This window comes from Halichoerus grypus, chromosome 7, assembly GCF_964656455.1.
Source record: "Halichoerus grypus chromosome 7, mHalGry1.hap1.1, whole genome shotgun sequence".
Taxonomy (NCBI): Eukaryota; Metazoa; Chordata; class Mammalia; order Carnivora; family Phocidae; genus Halichoerus; species Halichoerus grypus.
In genome coordinates this window covers 68,036,665-68,058,791 of record NC_135718.1, presented here as the reverse complement: position 1 = coordinate 68,058,791, position 22,127 = coordinate 68,036,665, and the positions used below count along the sequence as shown (strand labels likewise).

Genomic DNA, 22,127 nt, shown 5'->3' with positions numbered 1-22,127 from the left:
TATGAAGAAAATCAGAAAGCAATGCAGAGCATTTGGTCTACTGAGAGGTCAAGTAAGGAGACAGAAAAAGGTCTGCTGGACTGACTTACACCTAGTTAACTTTGGTAAGAACTTTTTAGTGGAACGGTGGGGGCTTAAAAGTGGAAGGTGAGAAAGTAAAGTCAACCCTTGAGCACTGGCTACAATGTGCAAGAATGACAGGGCAATATCTAGAGGCGGGAGGGTCAAGTGGAAGAGGCTAAAATAGGAGCGTGTGTGCAAGCCGATGGGAAGGAGTGCAGGTGAGAGGATCCTCACAGGGTCCTGGAAAGGCAGGAGGGCATGGACTCCCGAGCGAGGGTGGAGACTTAACCTGAGGAGGAAGGAGAGCCCCTCCACGTACCAGGCGAGGAGGAGAAGGGTACAAATACAAGAATGGGACTGTGATCGGCAGAATGAAGGAGCTCCTGTATGACGGTTGCTATTTTTTCCGTACAACTGGAGATGAAGTCGTATGTTGAGATGGAAGGGGAAGGCTATGTAGGATGTCAACAGCACACCCATGTAAATGGGTCTACTTTATCTCTGTTATGCCACTTTCTCTCCCCTACTACCAATACCTTATGTCCTATTCATCTTAGATGGCTGTCAACCCTAAGGATTTCTGTATTTCTAAGCTGACAAAGTCTGATGTTGCCACCGCCTCTGCCCCAGGTGACTCTTCCCCATCTGCCACTCCTGCATCTTGATCACCTCCATCTTTCACATACCTTTCCCCTCCTCTGTATATCTCATTAGATCTCATAAAAACCATTAACATGACTTTTTAAGTAGTCTCCTGCCACCAGTCAGCTCCAATGCACCAGATATGACCATGAAACTTCCTTTCAACCTGACTGTAACTCCACAATGAATACTGACTGCATCAGCTTAGACCCCCCTCACGGGAGCGTCCAGGGTACAACTGGAAGCCCCACCCCACCTACCTTTCTACCTTCCCAGTCTCATTCCAAAACGCGCTGAATGAGACATATAGGTAGAACTATAACCCTGACAGCAAGCTCTCCACTCATCATTGCTGCCATGAAACTGTAACTTATAAAATATCTCTCTGAAGGAAACACAAAGTGCAAATAACCTTTATCTCCAGGTCCCACCCAGAAAATCAATAACATTTTACACAGAACAGCCGTTCTATGTATATTTCTTCTCTGTATGAAGTGGTCAGGTTCAGGAGCACTACAAATTGTCTGCTACATTCAGAAGTTTAAGAGCCATGAAAGAACATGGAGTTGCTAGCATTCTAGCCACTTTCCCAGTTTGCTCTCTCCCTACCTCTAAGTCCTACTTTACAACTTCTATTTTGAGATTTCTATTTTCTGAAGCTGCTTTGACCAAAGGCATTCCGTCAGCTCACAGTGAGAAAATGGGGCTAGTAAGTCTGAGAAAATGCTGGTGTTAGGCCCAAAGGAAGCCTGAAGAAGTCCAAAGATGGACAAGCTACAGAGATTTCTGTGCTTTGAGATTAAGTCTCTGTGTGTGCCTTTTCTTCTTCCTATGACCTCTCCTCATCATGTATCCTTAGTTAACAAAAGGTTTCTGGATCAGTGAATTCACTCTGTACTCTTTCAGACATTCCATTCAAGTTACACCTTTTATTACAGTGGTTTAGTAGAAACATCTCTGCACAAGAACAAGAGTATAATATTCCTCTGTCTAGACAGTCCTACACGTTAGAAATGATATGGCCGCACTGCGGAGGATCCAGGTATAAACACTTTTTTAAAGCCAGAGTTTGGGAGATGTGACCTGAATGCAAATATCAAAAAGGGACTAGCTGGTTAACCCAAAAAAGAAAGAAACACAGTATGACTTGAAGTCATCAAAAAATAAGAAATTTAAACTCCCTCTTTCAAAATTTTAGGTGCCTACAGAGCCAAAACGTATTAACTTTTTAACACTGAAACCAGCTACTAAATCCCAATCCTTAGAAATTAAACATATATTTTTTGATAGTTTAAGTACAGACCCAGAGGGATACACAAAATAGATAAAGTTCCTCCGAGCTCTGATTCAAATCTTGGACATTTTCAAGGCTATGCCTGATGAACCTTTATTGTCAAAATGTTTTCAGTTTAAATTTCTATTCTGTAAGTTTATGTGCTACAGTTATCTGCAGACCAGCTTCGAGTTGACCTTATGAAGAGAAGTAGGGCAACTTTAGAAAAGGAGCTTGGTTTGCTTTGTAGTACCGCAACAGAATCAGTAAGGATAGTACAGTCTTTCAAATTTGTCATTCCAGGAGCTTTAGACGAAAGTTAGGCAAAAACTTTAGGTTAAGTGCCTTTTTCACCCGACCCGATTCCTGGGTAAGTACATGCGTTCAGAAATGTGCTCAACACACACTCGCTGAGCTTTGAGGTGCAAGGCACTGGGAGGCTTCTTGTCAGGCCAGGGGACCGGCGGTCTGACTGTTCCGCACGGTAACAGAATCGGGTCCTAACAGGGGCTTTCACGTTTAGCTCAAAACCACTTGCCCTGAACTTTCAGGCCTTTTCACTCAATGTGCACGATTTCACCGAAGTGCTTTCTCCAGGCTGCACCTACCAAACCTGAGGTCAAGAGACTCACTGCGAAGTGCAGCGAGGTCCCCGCCGAGGGCCCGTCCCGGGCGGGCACGGCCCAGGAAGCCCGCAGGAGAAGCCGGAGGAGAGACCCCGGAGGGCAAAGGAGGGCAGGCCACCCACGGCCCGGCTCCGGGGAGAGGAGCCCTGGCGCGCACCTTCATGAACTCGTCCTTGTCGAAGCAGAGCGTGTCCGGCCCCTTGGGCAGGTTCATCCTACTTTTCTCCATCCCGCTGGCCGCCGCCTCTCAGCGCCGAGACTCGAGCGAGGAGGAAAAGCAGGAGGCGGCGCTCCCCGACGCTGCTGCCGCAGCCACTGCCAGTTTCCACGGCACAGAAGGCACCGCTTCCGCCAACATGGCAGCGCCCGCGCCGCGGCCAATGAGCGAGGACGCCGCGGGCCCGCCTCCGCCTGCCGTCGCCAAGAGAGGCGCGCGGACCGCCGCCGCTGAGCCAGCAGGTGGTGCTGCCCCCGTGCGGCGGAGGGCGGCACTACGGCCTCGCGCACGTTGCTGCCGGGCCGCCCAGATGCTGGCGAGGCCGGGTGAGCCCGGGAGGGGACGGGCGGGGAGGGTCAGGGGCGCTGCCTCCCAACCCCACCATTTCCATCGGAAAATCGGCCTGCGAGGCTCTGCCAGTGTCTTCTCCCCGAGATTGTTCCGTGGGAAGCATAGCCGTGGCGGGATGCTGGCCCTTTGGTTCTGAGGCCGGTCTTCCAGAGTTGGGCACATCACCGTGTCAGTCCTCCGGTCCCCGTGTGCCGCCGCCGCTGCCGCCCGGGCGCTGAGGCCTCCGTGGGAGCCTGGCCTCCGCCCTTAGCCCCGGCCCCCACGGGCGACCGTAGCTTCTCCTCCCCTGGGCTCGGTCCCAGCGATCTGTAGGGAGGACGGTGGGCAGCTGGGCAGCTCCCTGCTCCACTTCGGGCTCAGCTCCAGGGTGGCCAGCCTCTGAGCACAAGTTTGGGTCCTCAAGGCTCTTAAAGGATCGCCTCGCTACCGGCTGACAAAACACAGCCGACAAATAGATGTGCGTGCATGTTAATTTCTAATCTAAGCCGGGAATAGGCGAAATTGTGTTTGTGGCCAGCGTTGGTGCATTCGCCACATCTCCCCCCAATTTCTGAGACTCCCTCCTCCTCCCCCCATCCATCCCACATTTATTTTGAAATTTTCTTTCTTCTTCCCTTGCTCTCCCATTGTCCTCCCCTTTAGTGTGAATGCCATGGTCAAATGATGATGATTCATTTCTCCTTTTTTTTTTTTTTCTCCTTGAGAATCTGACAACTCAAACCACAAATCTCACTTCTCACTCTTCACCCGCAGCCTTGCTGTAATAAACCAGGCCTAGGCTGCTCCTCCCAATGCTGTGTTCTCCTAGAGATAACATTACCCTAATCGTCCTTATAAAGAGATGGAACAGTGGGAGACAATATCTTATAATGAGAGTCTTGTATTCAAGTCACTCCAAACCGGAAACTGGTCACTTTTTAAAAACGTAGGTATAGAATCTGAAACAATATATTCCTTAGCAGTGGGCCTGGCAAGCCTTGTTGAAGAAAATACTCCCAGCCAATACCCAGAGAATATGAAAGACAGGATGAGAGCTGGAATCTTATCTGGAGAAGCAGAATAAATTGCCAGAGGAACAATTATGAAAAGTACACTCTATGCCCTGTTATGTTCGTTTGGATATAGGGAATGAAAGCCTCATTATTTGGTCTTTGTTTACACTTATTATGAAAATTTTCAAACATACACAAAAGTGTGGAGAGCACAAGGATCCCGGCCCTTCCATGTACTCATCACTCTGCTTCCCCAATCCTCTGTTTCATATGCCCTCCTCCTACCACTGCCCCTGCAGGGCCACCCTGTTTTTTTTTTTTTTTTTTTGGAGGGAGGAGGTCTGGAATATATTTTAAAGTAAATCCCAAACATCACATCATTCCCTGCTCCCCAAATACCTTGGTTTACGCATCAAAGAAGAAGAAGGAGGAAGAGGAGGAGGGGAAGAAGGAGAAGGAGGAGGGATGAAGAAGAAAAGATTTCTGTACAGGCCCACAATGCCAAAATCAACAGGTCTAATAAGCTATTCCGATTGGCTCTGAGAGGCATGACTTTTAGCCCAGGGCCACACTGTTATTAAGTGACAAGTGCAAACTCAGGCAGCGCAAACTGCAACGCCCACACTCCTCACCAAGGCACCAAGAGAGGGGGCGAGGATGTGGGGCAGACCAAACAAAGATGTCTGGGACCCCCTGCCTGCCCTAAAGTCTAGCTGAGCTAGTAGTTGAACTGTTTCTTACCTTAATTGTAATTCCCTTCTGAAATTATTGCCGGGCCTTTGGTAAAGACATGAGCCTGAACTTGTGCAGCCTGGAGTGCTAATCCTGGGGATGCTGAAGGGAATAGGCACTAACAAAGAATGAAAATCTCTGCTGCCTGCTCTCCTCCCAGAAATCAGTAGGGAACAGCCAAGGGTCAGTAGGGAACAGCCAAGACCCCAAACAGTGGGCTGCCACTTGGAGCCACAGACTGTGGCAGTGGTGCGGCCCACCAAAGCCAGGAGCAACAGGAAAGACCCCAGTTGCTAATGGAACACTCTGGGGAGGACAAAGGAAAGGTGGAGAGTAAGCTGAAACCTGCCCGAAGGACTTTGCCCTCAGCTTCCACTCGGAGCTGACATTCAGTTGGTACACACCATTTCAGCCACGCAAAGTTTGGTGACTAGCCTCTGGCCAGAGCCTGCTGTGTGTCCCCTGCCCTGAGCCCTTCCCAAGATCCCTACCATGGCCGTGGGATCCAGCCATTGGAAGGCTAACACGTGGCTCAGCAGGGGTCCTCTGGCCAGCTTTCGGTTGGTTAGTTGTCTGTGCTGTTAAAGATTTGTCTACTGTTAAATGTCTGACTCTCATCTTTGGTGATGACACCTGTTTCATAGGAAACAGGAGCTGGAAGATTAAATTAAAAAGTAGATAAAAAGCTCTTCATCAGTGCCAGACATAATCAGCAGTCAGTATATCCTAATCTCTCCCCTCTTCTCTGACCTGTACTTTCCTTAATGAGGAATGACACTTTAAGTTGACATTTTTTATCTTCAAGGCTCTCTCTCTATTCCCTAACTTGTCTCTCTTGCCTTCATTTCATCCTAAAGCTTGTGCCCACGACTTCATTTCTAAGTAAATATTAACCCCCTTTGACTTTGACTCTCTGGAAAATTCTCAGTTCCCTATTTTCACTGGCATCATGACAGGTCCTCATTTCTCCTTCCCACTCTTCTCTATTTATAGTTTTCACATTTTTGCCAGGTTTGCTACAGAACACTCAAAAATTGCAAAGAGAAATATTGTGCTCCGGAAATTCACACGAGCATTTTCTCCAATATCATCCTTATGTTCTTCTGATCCTCTCTTGAACTGTTGGACAGCCAACTCTTCTACCAGCAACCAGAGTCATCCTTGTTCGCTACTGTGGGAACAGAGGGTTTCCATTTTGACCTGCAGGCTGAGCCTATACTATAGTCTGGTGGTCCTTGGGTGCCAGGATAGCAGGTGTGGGGCGGGAGAGACACGGAGGATAAGCATCATGGTAGAGGCCTCCATTCGACCAGGAAAGCTCACAATGAGCCAACAGGACCATTTCAACATCTTCTGTATTTTCGTTATACCCTGTTTCATTCCAGAGTGGATTTGAGGTCATTTGGTTTGATTCTTAAATATTTCCCATTCCAACTAGAAAACAGAGTCATCCTAGGGGCTCCCAAATCCTGCCTCATCTCCCTAATCAATTAGTACACTAAATCGGGTATGATGGTGCTGGAACATCCTTCCATGTCTGTTTTATAACAGACTAACATTTTATTAGTTTTTTTTTTCAAACTAATAAGAATGATAGGGATAACTTTTTTTTTAAGCATTATAGGGAAAAATCATGAAAGACTTTGAAATGAACCTAAAAGATTATAGTGTCTTCCAAGGGAAAACAGGTGTTGTCTCATGTACCCTTCTGGGCTAACTGATTCTGTGGGATATTCTGTGCCTTTCTTGTCTTTGAGCTATTTTGCAACTCCATAGATCATACATAATTGATATGGATGCAGATGATCTTGTCTAGAAATATGCAAATGAATTTTGTCCACTGGAAGTCCAGTTGACCCCCTTTCCTTTGGTAGAAGTCAATTTTGCATCCATTTGCATTCTATTTGCATACCTATTTGCATCTATCAAAGCAAATTCATTTAAGTATTACTGAGTGTATATGTGTCTGCTCTTGAGATTCTCTCTTGAAGTGGTGGTAACATCTTAGTGGTTCCCTTGTTAATGAATGAATTAAATAAAATCTCTACAAGTGTTCATCTTATATTTGTAAAAAGGTCATTATTTAATCTTTTCAAGACAATGATACATTAGCAGCATGTCAAATAATAAATTGTGATAGGATTCTGGTAAATGCAAAGTGCAGAGAAATCAAATCAGAGCGGATTTTAGAATTACCTTCTGTGTGGCCAGGCTATGCCAGAGGGGTAGAATGCATGAAGCTCAAAGACCTGGCATCTGCTCCTGAGCAGTTACAACCATCTGTGTTGACATTGGCATGCCTGACAAATGTATATGACTTTCCCATCGGTGTTTCTCGGGGTTCAGTTAACCTTTCTCTTCCATGCTACTCTCCCCTGCAGTGATATCAACTGGGCCCTTGGTTTCAGCTCCCATTCCCTAGCCAACACTTCTCCCATCGATTCACCACCATCTGTTTCTTTCCTCCCCACCAGACCCGTGTAACCGACCACCTACTTGTGCTATTTCACTGTGATGTTCCACCCGTGCCTCAAAACTCAGCATGTTCTAAACTTGATTCACCATCTTTTCTGAAAGACTGGCTTAACCTCCTTCATTTTGTTTCTTTGGAAATGGCTCCACCAATGCCAGAGGCATGGACTAGAAACCCAGGAATCAATCATACAACTGAGCCAACCTGCTGTACTTTAAAACACTTGACCACAAACCTCCAGTGGGTACTCAACACTGACTTCAAACTCCCTTGTCTCTCCAGTGGGTTTGCTTTCCCTCTAATGGATGACCATTTCACACCTTCAAGACTTGCCTCAACACCCTCCACCCCCACCTCCTCTGAACAATGCCCCTTCACTCTCAGTTCCTGTCCTACGGTCACACTTCAAGAAAATAAAAGCCACTTGTGCAGGAATTCCCTTATCTTACCGCCATCAAATCAAATCTATACCTGCATTTGTATCCATTTTTACTTGTTTTTAAACATTTACTCAAAAAATATTTAGTAAGTACCTACTATGTACTACATACTGCCCTGAGTGTTTGTAAATCTGTGGTGAACAACACAGAAAAGTCCCTGGCGTCATGGAATTTACATGGTAATTGGAGAAATGTACAAGAAACACAGAAAGAGCTGAAGATAGAGCAGGGTTATTGAGAAGAGCAGGGAGAGAATATCCTAGGGGAATATGGGCCCCTGCTCTAACCCACCCACCTGGGTCCCCTTCCTTGTGCTTAGGATTCACTCCCTCCAGCCCTCACCAGGACTCCACTCCCAGGGTTAACATCAAGGTCTTTTCTAATGGATCCTTCCAGTCAGCATACAAATGACCTTTGTCTTAAAAATAAAAGAAAAAGAAAAAAAAACAAAGACTTCCTTTGACCTTATATCTTCCTACAACAACCTCTGTATTTCTTTCCCCACCTCATTCCCAGCATAACTTGTAAAATATTTGTCTACAGCTGTGGGTACCCTATTAGCATACCATGTCCGCAAGGATACTTGAAAAATCTCTAAAGAATCCTTGTGTGAAGATCATTTTAAGGGAGTCTATTTCCAAATCCAAACTCCATGTATGCTCTGTAGTATAGGTGATATGCCCAAGGATGGGTCTGATATCACGATACTCCTCTCGCTTCCTGGAAGAACAGCACAATCCTCCCAAATCTTATTACAGCATAGGTATCATGGGCTGATATACCAAAGTTGAAATACCAGTTTTGTTTCAAATAACGTCCTTCTGTGGGTAATCTTGGGGCTCCACCTTCGGGGCTTCCTTTCCTTAATAAGGGTGAAGGTTAGCATTGGAAAGGGTATTTGGGCAGATGTTTAAGTGCTCTGAAATCAGAAAAACAATCAGCTTGGGTTAGTGACACTGATTCCTTTATATTTACATTAAACTATATATTTTTAGGGACATAATAGGAAAAAACACAAGTAAGCATTTTAATGGTTTCTTTCCATTCCAGTGTAGTTTGGTAAATAAAATAACAGAAAACTAGGTTGTCCTGCTTTTAAAAATATCAAATTGTAGCAGGAAAATGTTATTCCAATGAAGTCAATCCCTTCCTACTTCATTTTTTTTAAATGCTTAACATTTTCAATGTCTAGTTAATAAAATATACATAAACCGCAATGAAAAGTTTATGATTAAAAATTTCAGATGTCCACTTAAAAATGTGCAAGGTGTATGAATTCTCATAGGGGGTCTGTGCACCATACGCGCCTACTTCTAGCAAACATGGACATACACTCTGCGTCTCTAGGTTCCAGCTTCCTTAGTGCCCTCTTAGTCATGTGGTTTCTCTTCCTACCATCCTGGACCTATATTCTCAAACTGCTTCTCTAACTCATCTCTGCACCTTTGAAGAGCTTGATTCTGGGTCTTCTGTAGCCATGCTCGATCAGGGTTTCACAACCTGGCACTCTTGACACTTTGGTGGATTATTCTCTGCTGTGGGGCTGTCCTGTGCACTGCTTGATGGTTAGCAGCATCTCTGGTCTCTAGCCACTAAATGCCGGTAGCACCAACCCAGTTGTGACCACCAAAAATGTCTCTGGATATTGTTCAATCTACCCTGGGAGCAAAACCCCCTGCCTCCCGGTCCCAGTGTCCAGCTGCCTGCAGCATTTCTCCATGAATATGTAACAGGAGTCTTATTTTCACCATGATTTCTAACCTGCTCCTTTCCCAGCCTCCCCAACTTAGTAAATGGCATCCCCACTTACCTACTGGCTAAAGCCTCAGCCCCTGGGGAGAGTTCCCTCTTTCCCTTATCTCCTATCTAATCCATCAGCAAAGCCAATTGATTTTACCTCCAAAACAGAAGTCAGACTTGATTACTGCTCTTCATATCCACCGCTCCCATTTGAATCCAAACCCTGAAATTTTTTTGCACTTCAAATACTGCTAACAGGCTTTGGTCCCACAACTACACCTACACAGACATTTTACAAGATCGCTAATCACCACCACATTGCCCAATCCAATGATTAATTCTCAGATCTCAAATGATTCAACCCATCAGTCCTAAATGACACAGAAGTCCCTTCACTTCTCTCGAAATATTCTATTTCATTCATTGAGATTTTGGCTCTCCCTTCTTCTTCCACAATTGTCAGTGATGGCTCCTTTCTTTGCTGGGTTCTCTTAAGCTTCCTGACCTTTAAACATCAGTCCTGTGCTCTGGGACTCAGACCTTCAGTCTGAATTTTCTGTTGTGTTAAAAAACAAAATTCAACTGAGTAAATTTTAAAGAACCTATTGGCTTTATTCAATGATTCATGAAATGGGGAGTATCTGATCTAGCAGATTGAAAGGACCTCCGAGGAGCTGTACAAAATGAAAGACTTTTATAGGCAGAAGGGAGGAGGAGCAAGGAAGTCACATTAGGCAAAAAAGCAGGTTGGTAATGGCAAGGTGACTTTGCTTCAGGGGATGGCAGGGGTCTGTCAGGCAGATGACATAACAAGTGAGGATCAGGTGGGGCCTGATTGGTTTCAGATTCCATTTCTGGGAGAGCTGAAATCATAATTAAGTCTCAGTTGGGTGACGTGGGCCTTAGCACAAACAACTCCATTTTGGGCCCGTTGTCTTGTTTGTAATAGTTACTTCATAACAAATAATAGCAAGTTTAGTAGCTTTAAACAACTCAGTTTATTATCTTACCATTTCTGTCTGTCAGGAGGCCAGGCACAGCTTAATTGGGGTCCTCTGCTCGGGGTCTCACTCAAAGGCGAAGAGAAGGTGTCAACCAGGCCGTGTTTTCACCTGCAGGCTCCACTGGGAAAGACTGTGCTTCCAAACTCACTCAGGTTGTTGGCAGAACTCATTTCCCTGCACCTGCATGGTTTAGTGGGCGGTCAGGGGGAGATTCTCCTGGCTGTTAACTAGAGACTGTCCTCAGCTCCCAGAGGCCACCTGCTGTTTCCTGCCATATGACTCTCTCCACATGTGGCTCAAAATATGGCTCTTTGCTTCTCAAAGGCCAGCAGGATAGCCTCTCACTCCAGTCAGTAAAAACAGTCTGATTTAATATAATGTGATCATAATAGTGACATCCCCTTACCTTGCCAAATTCTACTGGTTAAAAGCAAAGCCTAGGTCCTGTCCACACTCCCGTCCACACTCACAGGACAAACACCAGGGGACAGATATCATGAAGCTGCCTTAGCATGCTGCCGAGCACACCTCTGTCCATACTCACTGCGTAGGTCAGTCCATCCGTTCTCAGGGCTGGAAATATCACCTATATCCTAATGATGCTCATATTTATGTCTCCAGCCTGGACCTCATCCCTGCACTACGAACTCATGTATTCAACTGCCTGCTTGGCCTCCCCATGTGGATTCAACCGCCCTCTCCAACGTAACGTCTCCCAAACCAAACACCTGTTTCCCATCCAACGGGCTTCTCCTGCAGTCTTTCCCATCTTAGCGAATGGCAACTTCATTGTTCCAGTGCCTCAGGCCCCAAAAATCATAAAACCATCCCAACTCATCTTTTCCACATGCTCTGCACTTAATATATCTACAAGTCCTGTGTGTTTTGCCTTCACAATACACCCAGAATCTCACCACTTCTCCCCACACCTGCATCTACCACTCTGGTCTGGGCCAATACCGCCTCTCACCCAGATTGGTGGTCCTCGACCGGGAGAGTTTTGTGCACCTGCCCCCCCAGGGGACTTTGACAGGGTCTGGAGACGCTTTTGGTTGTCACAACTGGTGGAAAGGGTGCTATCTAGTGGTCAGAGGCCAGGAGCCCTGCTAAACACCATGCAGTGCACAGGACAGCCCCCCACAGCAAAAATTTATGTGGCCCAAAATGTCAACGGTACAGAAGTCATGAAATCTCAATCTACGTTAATGCAAATAGCCTCCTAACTGGTCTCCTGCCTCCACCCTTGCTCCCCATCCCACAAGTCTGTTCTGCACACAGTAGCCTGAGTGATTCTTTTCTAATCTGAGTCAAGTCAAGCCTCTTCAAAACCATCCAAGGGCTTCTCGTCTGGCACTAAGTTAAAGGCAAAGCTTAAAATGGCCTTCGAGGCCTTATGTGATCTGACCCCACTACCTTCCTTACCTATCTCTTACCACTTGCCCTCTTGCTCATTTTTTGTCCAGCATTATTGGTCACCATGTCATTCCTTAAACATACCAGATGTGCTCCCACCTTGAGCTTGCTGTTGGCTTTGTTTGGAATGCTCTTCTCCAAATAGCACAACTGTTCATTCTTTAATTTCCTCCAGGTCTTTGCTCAAATGAGGGGGACTTCCCTGACACAATCCTATAGAAAATACCAACCTGCTCCCTTGTACCTCCACCCTCTATGTCCCCTTACTCAGCTTTACTGAGTCAACACCTGATATATATGTATATTTATTTGCTTATTTTCTCACTCAACAACTAAAATGGAAGCTCCATGAGGGCAGCAAATTTATTTAGTCTCTTGTTAACTATTTTATCTTTAGGGTCTAGAACAGTACCTGATACATAGTAGGTGTTCCATAAATATTGAAGAATGATTTGTTTCTATTTTTGCCTTCATTCTATCCATTCTCTACACAGCAGCCAAAGTGACCTTCTAAAAATGCAAAAGGAATCCCATGACCACCCTCCACCTACCAGTGTAAAACCCTTCAATGGCTTTTCATTGCGCTCAAGCCCCAGTTGACAATCTACAGACCAGGCCAGATTAAGATTTCAGAGTTCTCAATCACCAAAAAGATTATGGTGTCGTCACCACCAGAGACCATTTAAAAATTTTTAAATATTAGATCCCAAAGTAAGTGTATTAAAAGCCTAATAATTTTGGATTTCACAAATTCAGATTTCACAAAATCTCATAATCTTCTCACCTTGTGTATGTTTAATCTTTCCACTGCCCCTTTTTCTCTTCTGTTTCAGGCACTCACCATACTCTGCCAGAATTACTATAATAGCCTTCCAATTTGTTGTCTCATCTCCAGCCATATGCCTCTCTACCTCCCCTCCCCACACCAAGTCATCCTCTAAACTTATTCCAAGATGTTCACTATAAAATGCACATCTCATTATGTCCTTCTCCTACTGAAAATTAGTATCTCCTAAGGATGTGCAAATTTCCTTGGTGTGGGGTTTTTGCAAGAACCTTTGGTAGCAAGTGACAGCAATCTAAAGAAAACTGGATTGAACAAAAGGGGAAAAGCCAACAAACAAAACAAAACAAAGGAATGCTCAGGTTCATGTAGGGAAGGATACCCTGGTAGTTCATAAAATCAAAAGAAGAGCTGCAGAACTAAAATTTCAGAATCAAGAACTAGGGACTGAAAACCAGCAAAAACACTTTTCTCTCTGTCCATGTCTCATGTTTACTTGTCTCCATGTGGCTGCTTTCTTCTCTGGTCAGAGTCTCTTCAAGTGTCGGGGAAGATGGCATTGTCAGCTCCTGAATCCCATCCAGCAAGGCCCGCAACGACGCTAAGAAGAGAACCTCTCCTTCCCATCATTTACATATCAATCCCAGGGAGACTCTGATTGGTTCTATTGCTGTCAGGTGGACCAATCACTGTGTGTGTTTATATGTGTGCCCCTCCCCCCAGACTACATAAAGCATGGGAGAAATTACCCAGAAGGAACAGCATTCAGTCCCCAGAAAGAGGAAGATGAGAAGGCACAGCGGTCAGGGACAACACATAGCCAACAGTTTCCACCATTTACGTGATCTCTTCAATTCCACTTTTATCCGCTCCTTCCTCCTGTTCTGTGCTTGAGCCGCAGTGACCAACTGTGAATTCTTGGATGGCTTTGGCTTTCTCTTACCTGCAGCTGACCACACCTACTGCGCTCTGTGCCTAAAACACTATTTGCTGGCTTGTGATACAAAGATAATACTTCCAAACATTCTTCACACATCGTACACCTCGTACATCACCTCCTCCGGGAAGTCTTTGTTTGGACTTCTGGGTTTTATTATTATTTAGGGATAGTAAGGCCAACAGACCAGGAGACCATTGCCATTGAAAAGATAGTTGGTTACTCACAGATCCCAGAAGGAGGGGGCACGCCAAGCCACCAGGGAGGGGTGGGGGAGGACACAGGGAAGCACCAGGGTCTGTCAGGATGGGACTGAGGGTAAGAGCCTTTATTGTGGTTTTTGTAGGAAGGAATGGGGGAAGCAGGGAGAGCAGGTTAGGACTGGCTGGTTTGAATACTTTCAGCAGGAACTGGGGTATAGGGGCTGTCCCTGGTTGTCTGATACCTGGCCTTGGGGTGATTAGGACCCTGAGTATGAGCTCCACAGAGGAGGCGGTCAGGGATTCAGACTCTGGATTCATTGCTTTGCATTTAAAAAGCACACTCCCAGGAAAGTTGGTAACTCTCTGGAGGAATTGATCAACCCTGGGAGGGGCAGTCCTTCCAGCATCAGCAAGAACTCTTGATTGTCAAAGCGTCCGAATACAGAAAATAAAAGACATGGTTACTCGTCTTCCCTGATATTTTTTTCTTTTTAAACTTATTTTATTTAAATTCAATTAGTTAACATATAGTGTTCAGTTATTCTTCCCTGGTATTTTTTTCACCCTCTTCCCCTAAATCAGGTTTCTGTGTCTCTTCTCTATGATCCCATAATAATTTGTGCATATTTCTGTCATTGCAAGGTGGCAGCACCAACAATGGTATCCCAAACAGCTCCAGCAAACTTTGACCTTCAAATTCCTTCTAGGGAAGGAGGTGAGAACTTTAAGTCATTTTAATTTTGATGTAATGGATATGGGACCTCATTTTATGTGGATAGTCTGTAAGCCCACACATTTAGTCTTCACTCATGTGTCTTAAAAATATTTTTATTCACACTTTTTTTTTTTTTAAAGATTTTATTTATTTACCTGAGAGAGAGAATGGGAGAGCATGAGAGGGGGAGGATCAGAAGGAGAAGCAGACTCCCTGCTGAGCAGGGAGCCCGATGTGGGACTCGATCCAGGGACTCCAGGATCATGACCTGAGCCGAAGGCAGTTGCTCAACCAACTGAGCCACCTAGGCGCCCTTCACATTTTTTATTAAAATGATGACAACAACACTCGAGGTGTGCTATATTCTGAATTTCCACCACCACATTTACTTATGCAGCCATTATTCATTTATCCTCATGCAGACTATTGAATACATTTTTTCCTCTGCATTATTGTGCCTATATTCGACCTTCCAAATACACAATTATTAGGAAAATTTAAACTCTGAACCGCTCTTTTAAAAAATTCAGGCCTGTGAATATCCGTGCATATAAAATTGAAACTATATGCGTGAATACATAATTAATTACCCCTCACACTGCTGGCTATATGGTGCCTTATTATCTTTATATGATGCCTGTGTGTGGATTAGGAAAAGAAGCTCCTTCCTTTGGGCGGATGCAGCTCTGTGCTGTGCAGACTGCTTGGGGAGCAAAGCATAGGTTAGTTTTTAGCCTAAAGTGTCTCTTTCTGATAACCCTTAAAACCTTAGGCAAAGATGCTAAATGTGCACTACATTGCTCCAGTGGGTGTGTTTCAATTCCTGTTCTTCCCTGGGATATTCATGCTGTCTAAGTACGGGACATGATAGCCGTTATACAATAGCAAGTGAGGGACTAACACATCACAGTGTAAATTTCAGCTGCTTTAATAAAATGTTCATGTTTCTGTTTAGGAACGTGAACACGTATTTGATGTTCTTAGTGATTCAACTTTGAAGCAAAGATTTTTATCATCTTTTCTTCAAACCTTTGGGTTAAATTAAGGAGTGCCCTGAGATTTTAAGGCAAATTGTCATGAGTCAGCATTTATCTACAATTGCTTACCTTTATAATCAAAACTTTCTCAAGAAATGTAAGTAAACACAAAATAAAACACAGATATGGTTTAGATGCTGACTCAAATTGTCAACCATACCTGCTGATTAAACATTTTTTTATCACCCCAGGTGATTGACTATATTAAGTAAATACTATACATTTGCAGTTATAAAATAAATCTGTAGTAATAAAATATACTTTCATTGTTTTTTACATTAATGGATTTTAGTTAATTTTTCCCTATTTTTTAAAAAAGAATTTATTTAGGTTCTGCTGTAGACTGAATGTTTGTCCCCCCTCAAATTCATATGTTAGAACCCTGATCCCCAGTGTAATGATACTTACAGATAGGCCTTTGGGAGGTTATTAGGTCATGAGGGTGGGGCCCTAATAATGGGATTAGTGCCCTTGTGGGAAGAGACAGGAGAGAGCTAAATTCCTCTTTCTCTGATCTCCAACATTAGTGCTGAATTATATTCCATTGTATGGTTGTACCATAGTTCATTTATCCATTTACCTACTGAAAGACATCTTGCATTTTCCAAGTTTTAGCAATTATGAATAAAGCTGCTATCAATATTTTTGTGGGGGTGCCTGGGTGGCTCAGTCGGTTAAGCATCTGCCTTCGGCTCACGTCATGATCCCAGGGTCCTGGGATCGAGCCCCGCATAGGGCTCCCTGCTCAGTGGGGAGCCTGCTTCTCCCTCTCCCGCTCTCCCTGCTTGTGTCTCTCTCTCTCAAATAAATAAATAAAATCTTTTAAAAAAATAAATATTTTTGTGTAGGTTCTTGTGTGGACATATGTTTTCAGCTCATTTGGGCAAATACTAAGAAGCATGATTGCTGGATCTTATGATAAGAATATGTTTAGTCTTGTAAGAAATTGCAAAATCGCCTTGCTAAGTGGCTGTACCATTTTGCATTCCCACCAGCAATGAATGAGGGTCCCCGTTGCTCCACATCCTCGCCAGAATTTGGGGTTGTCAGTGTTTTGGAGTTTTGCCATTCTGATAGGAGTGCAGTGGCATTGTTGTTAATTTGCACTTCCCTAATGACAAATGATATTGAGCATCTTCTCATTTGCTATTTTCTATCTGTAGATCTTAGGTAATAAACTGTCTGTTCAGGTCTTTTGCTCATTTTCTAATCGGGTTATTTGCTTTCTTATTGTTGAGTTTTAAGAGTTCTCCGTATATTTCAGATACCAATTCTTTATCAGATATGTGTTTTGCAAATACTTTCACCCAGTCTGTGACTTATCTTCCCATTCTCTTGATTAGCTGGTATTTTTGCTCAAAAAAAAAAAAAGAAAAGAAAAGAAAAGAAAAAGGATGCCATTGATTTAAAAGTTGAAAAGTTCTGTTTTGGTATTTTCCCAAGTACAGGCAAATCTCATTATTTTACTGATAAAGTTTCATTAGAAGTTAAGTGTTCACAAAAGACATACAGAGAATATGGTAAAACCAGGGCTAGGACTTGTGTCCCTAAATACCATGTGATGATTCTTTCTTCTATTTTCTTCTATTAAACATTTTCTTGACTCTTCTTTCTTACAAAATGATGAGACACAATCATGAATGCCAGGATTCATCCCTAAATTAATCTATGGCTTTCACTTTGCACAATCCTTTAGCCATTGAGAATTCTGCTCAATAGATTTCAAGGTGACAGAGACTCAAGCAGGCTTAGGACTTCTATTACTTTAATAAAAACTTTTTACAAAGTATTTCCTCGACTTAAAATTGACATTGGCATACTGATATGTGAGTCTAAAGATATTGTTTCTGAATCCTTACTTATTCAACCAATAGTTATTGGAGTCTGCTTCAATAAATATCGAATATTCAATATGAATGTCAATTATTATAACAAAATATTAATATATGTATTAATATATGATATAATGCAGGATTATAAAATAACATACATATTAATCTAAAATATGATATACTAAATATAATATATGAAATATAATCATAATATTATATTATTATATCAATAAATAAATGTAATAAATAAATAAACGGGCAGGTACTCTACAAGACGTAAGAGATAAGCAGTAACAAAGAGGAAGTTCTCTCTGCCCTTCTGACATTATATATTTTTTCCTATGATATTAAAGAAAGCTATTTTGTGAATTGGTAGGTTAAAATAACTGACTTGCTTGTAAGCCCCTCCTAAAAACGTTCCTAATCTGTCATTTATTTTAAACACTGTACATTTGACTCAAAATAATAAAAATATAAAGATTAATTCTAGTATATACACAAAATAAAATTAAATGGAACGACAGGTACTTACAGAAATTTATTGGGAGATTGGGTACTTGAGAGGAAGCAGGTAAAAAGGGGAGACACTGAGGATATTTGTGGGTGTCTGGAAGGAATTTCTGTGTCCATTCAAGGGCTCTGGTTCTGCATATTACTGTGCCTCCCGGACTTTCAAAGAGCTGAGACTGGGAATGAACTGGGTCAATTACAGGGGTGCGTGAGAGGATGTCAGACTCATCTGTGATTCAGGGTGCGGGCTCACAGGTGCAGACGTTGTCAGTGTGGCAGAGGTGGGGGAGGGGAGTTGGTTGTACGTATCTGGGATGAGCCATTTGGGAGATTCTGACAAGTTTTGGTTTCTGAAGATGGAAACATCAATTTCCCTTTTAATTCCTTAAAAATGAACCAAAAAGTTAAGCAAATATCCACCCATCCTTAGATGGTGAGAGTATAACCAGATTTTTCATCTAAGTAGAGCCCCCACCCCACCTGCTTTGGCAAATGGACCCATGCCCACCTTTCCCTGTGATCACTGAGGTTTGCTGGGATTGTGTGGGGAAGTTGGCAGAAGCAGAACAGGGTCTCCAAAAGGGAAGAGAACAACAACTCTGCTTGTTCTAAGACTGAAATCAAGTAATGAAGATTATCTTCTTCAAAAATGAAGTCAGTATAATCTCAGTTGGGTCCAAAACTACATTCCCATGTGGACTTCCAGAAGTCTCAGGAAGGACTGCAGGTACCACTGAAATCAAAGAGATCATTCATCATCTGAGTCTCAAAGTTGAGTTTTTTTTGAGTCTCCAGCTAGAAAAAGCTTTTTCCTTTCAACCTTCTAGGAGCCAGGCCTGAGGGACTCCATGGGAGTGCTTCTTTCCTGGTGTGTCAAGAACACTCTTCCCATCATTAAAGTTGAGTCAAGAAGCTTAGTGTTTGGGTGGAGGAAGATATGGGGGTGCAGACAAAAGAGGCTGAGGCGAGCTCCTGGCTCCACACAGTCTGTGTGGTGTGCAGATGACACAAAGTCCCCCCCACCCAACTCCTGCTGGGGAGCAGAGAGAAGACCAAGAGGAATGGGGCTGGGATGAGTGGGCCACAGTATGCAGAGACTTCATGATAGGAGCTAGCCCCCAGCAGTAGGAGCCCATGAGACCTGCCCAGGGCCATCCACAAGCCAGCATCCTGCAACAAAGACCTCCAGTGCCACAGGATGCAGCACAAATCCAAGGGCTTTGTGTCCCACAGCCTCCAGTCCCAACCCACCCTACATCCAGACCCATGGTAGGGAGGAAGGTGAACGGAGAGAGAGTGTCTTTGCCTGAAAAAGACTTCGTGGTGCAATTGAATGTTTAACCCCACCTAGTGAGGGAGCTGGATTTTAAATGCACTCTACTTAACCGAGAAGATGCTGAGATACTGGAAGTTCCCCCACTCACTCTTCCTACAAGGCAGAGCTCCATGAGCAAGAATGGATAAGACAATAAAGAAGCCATATTTTCTTTTTCCCATTGATGGTAGCATGCACTCTGTCCCTCCACCAAGTGGGGGCAAATACAAAAATGTGCCAGAGTAACTCTAATCATCAAGTCCCCAAACCAGAGTAGGGCAATGAGGCTGTGAGCAAAAAATCACCTTGGGAATAAGGAAGCAGATTTTGTTCTGGATCATGGGGCAGTTGCAGAACAGCTCTGCCATCCAGGCGGGCTGTGTCACAGGGAAGGGCTGTGCAAAATGAATGGAAAGGTACATGTCAGAAAGAGAAGCCCAAGTGTCCATCACCAGATGAACAGACACACAAAATGTGGTAAATCCATACAATGGAAGATTATTCAGCCTTACAAAGAAAGGAGCATGGGGTGACGTGCCTGGTGGTTCATGCTGAGACCTCAGCCAGGGCTAGACTGAAACCTTGCATGGCCCCAGCAGCTTGGAGTTTCCTGCTGTCTGCCCTCCCAAAGGACAAGTGTCCAATGTCAGAGCATGGGGGCAGGAAGAGCCTCAGTTAGTTCCTACACTAAGAGTAGCTTTGGAAACTTCTGAAAACCCAACTCGTCATCCTGGTAAGACTCCCTCCCATGTGGCTATAAAGGAACATCTAGAACATTCATCCTGTGACCCATGTTTTACTTTGTAGAATGCCAAACATTCAGCAAGCAGGTGAGTGGTCTATTTATTTGCAAACTTGGGTTGATGCTTCTTGCCTTTAAAAGCCAAGTACTGTAATTGCTGCCATAGATCGGTATAGCCTTTTACAGTTTTCAAAGCACTTATGAGTTCTTCCTATTATTTAGCTTCTGCAAGGCAATGCATATCAGTCAACGATCTAACTAGTTTGAGCAGAAAAGGACTTTATTGAACATTATCAGAGGCCTTGAAGGACCCCCGGAGGGCCAATGCCAGGTTCAGGGGCTGTACTACCACAAGACTGCCCAGGCGAGATACTGCAGTGACGCCCCAACAGTGAGCCCTGGATGGAACCATGGCCACGGCTGCTCAGAGAACTCCAGTTCTTTGCCTCCGTCCTTAGAAACAGATCCTACCTACTTGGTGCTTGCTGCTTCTTCTCCCATCAAAGCCTCATGTGGGTGCATCTGATCAGCAGGCCTTAGGTCACATCCTTATATCATTTGCAAGGTAGAATGAGACGTACTTTTCTGGCTTCTCTTTTGGGGTAGAAAGGTAAAATGGGGAAATTCCTCAAAGGTAGGGAAAAAGTCCAAAGGATGCTGGCAATTGCACATTATGACAAACATGACTAAATATCACTGACCACCAGAAGTGGTGTTTTAATGTCTTGAAATCGTTATTATTGGGTTTTTGATGGTTACAGAGAATCATTTACTGTAGATTGACAAGATATCTGATAAGAGAGCACCTTTTAGGTTTCTCTAACCAATAATGTCTGCATTCTGATCCTGAGAAAAAGTTCTCTGAAAGAGATGGCCAGCTTTGATTGCAATACAATTTCTCGGTTGATTCTTTCCATATCCTATTTGAAGCAGAGCTCAAAGCTCTGTACTCAGTGGGTGGTTGTGTAATTGTTTTAATTCATTTGTTCAACACAATTGTCTTTCCTCCCTCCTGCCCTGTTCCTTTGATATGTGCTCTGCAACTGGGTCCCTAATGGATGTAATTAGAGCTTCCCACAGTGTGCAGTGTGTGAGGGCTGGGGAGTTACATCGTTAAGCTGGGGACACATCTTCATTTCATGTTTCAGGGACTTAGGCTGTTTCTTCTGACACCTGGGGTCTAGGTTAACAAGAGACTGATAGCTTTATGTGAGCTAATTCTGCTTGTCACATGCTATATAGGGGAGCTGGAGAAGAGGGGGGAGGACAGAGGACAGAGAATAGGTGGGGTACCTTGTGTTCAATGACCATCCCCTCACCCCTACCACCAACCCAGTCATTAACTGTGTGCATTTAAACACAGACATCCCAAGACCGATCAAAGACAGGTCCTTGGCAACAAGTCAGAACATATTCTTGGGAAGAACAGTTATGCTAGTGGTCCCTTGTGAATCTTAGGTGCCTTTCTTCTAGAGATCTGAGTGTTTTATAGACAACCTCTCATCCACCTTTTTGCAATGCCTCCACAAGACAGCTATTCCCACATCTGGGAAAACTGAAGAACATTAGACCCATGTGCTCTTAGAGATGAGGGAAGGTGCCAATGAATCATCGTTCTGGATTCTAACTTAGACTGACAATAGATACAAACTGAGTTCAATCCAATGCAATAGGTATTTAGGGCTAGGTGAATCAACCTGGCTTAGATTCAAAACCAAAATAGGACTCCTTACTTCCTGCGCCCTGAATTGAAAAGTAGTGCCCAGGGAATATTCTACCTGGCCCAATCCACCCTTGCTTACCCCAAGGATATGAAGATTTTGCCCTGCATTTTCTTTTGGAAGTTTTATGGTTTTAGCCTTTATGTTTAAGTCTATGATCTATTTCTAGTTAATTTTTTGATATGGTGTGAAATAAGAGTGATGATTTGTTTTCCCATACATACATGCAATGATAGAAATGCTTTCCAGCCCATCCCCGAGAAGAACGAGCCTGGGTCTTTCCCAGTGTATTCCTGGCAATGGTCCAGCACAGCTTTCCTTCTGAGCAGGCAAGTAACTGAAAGAAAATCCTCAAATTTAACAGT

At 43.9% G+C, this 22,127-nt stretch overlaps 1 protein-coding gene across 4 annotated transcripts in view; it reads right to left on the bottom strand.

The window, feature by feature from the left end:
* COG2 (component of oligomeric golgi complex 2) overlaps window positions 1-2,967 on the bottom strand; it is a 49,869-nt gene extending 46,902 nt beyond the window's left edge. For 2 of the 4 annotated variants that reach the window (XM_036106967.2, XM_036106968.2), the window contains exon 1: window positions 2,762-2,965. In XM_036106967.2, coding sequence (XP_035962860.1) covers window positions 2,762-2,833 — 72 coding nt within the window. In that variant the 5' untranslated portion in view covers window positions 2,834-2,965. Of the gene's footprint in view, window positions 1-2,761 lie in introns of all 4 variants that reach the window. The other 2 variants (XM_036106966.2, XM_036106965.2) reach the window with 2 other exon arrangements.
* Window positions 2,968-22,127: the final 19,160 nt, after the last annotated feature.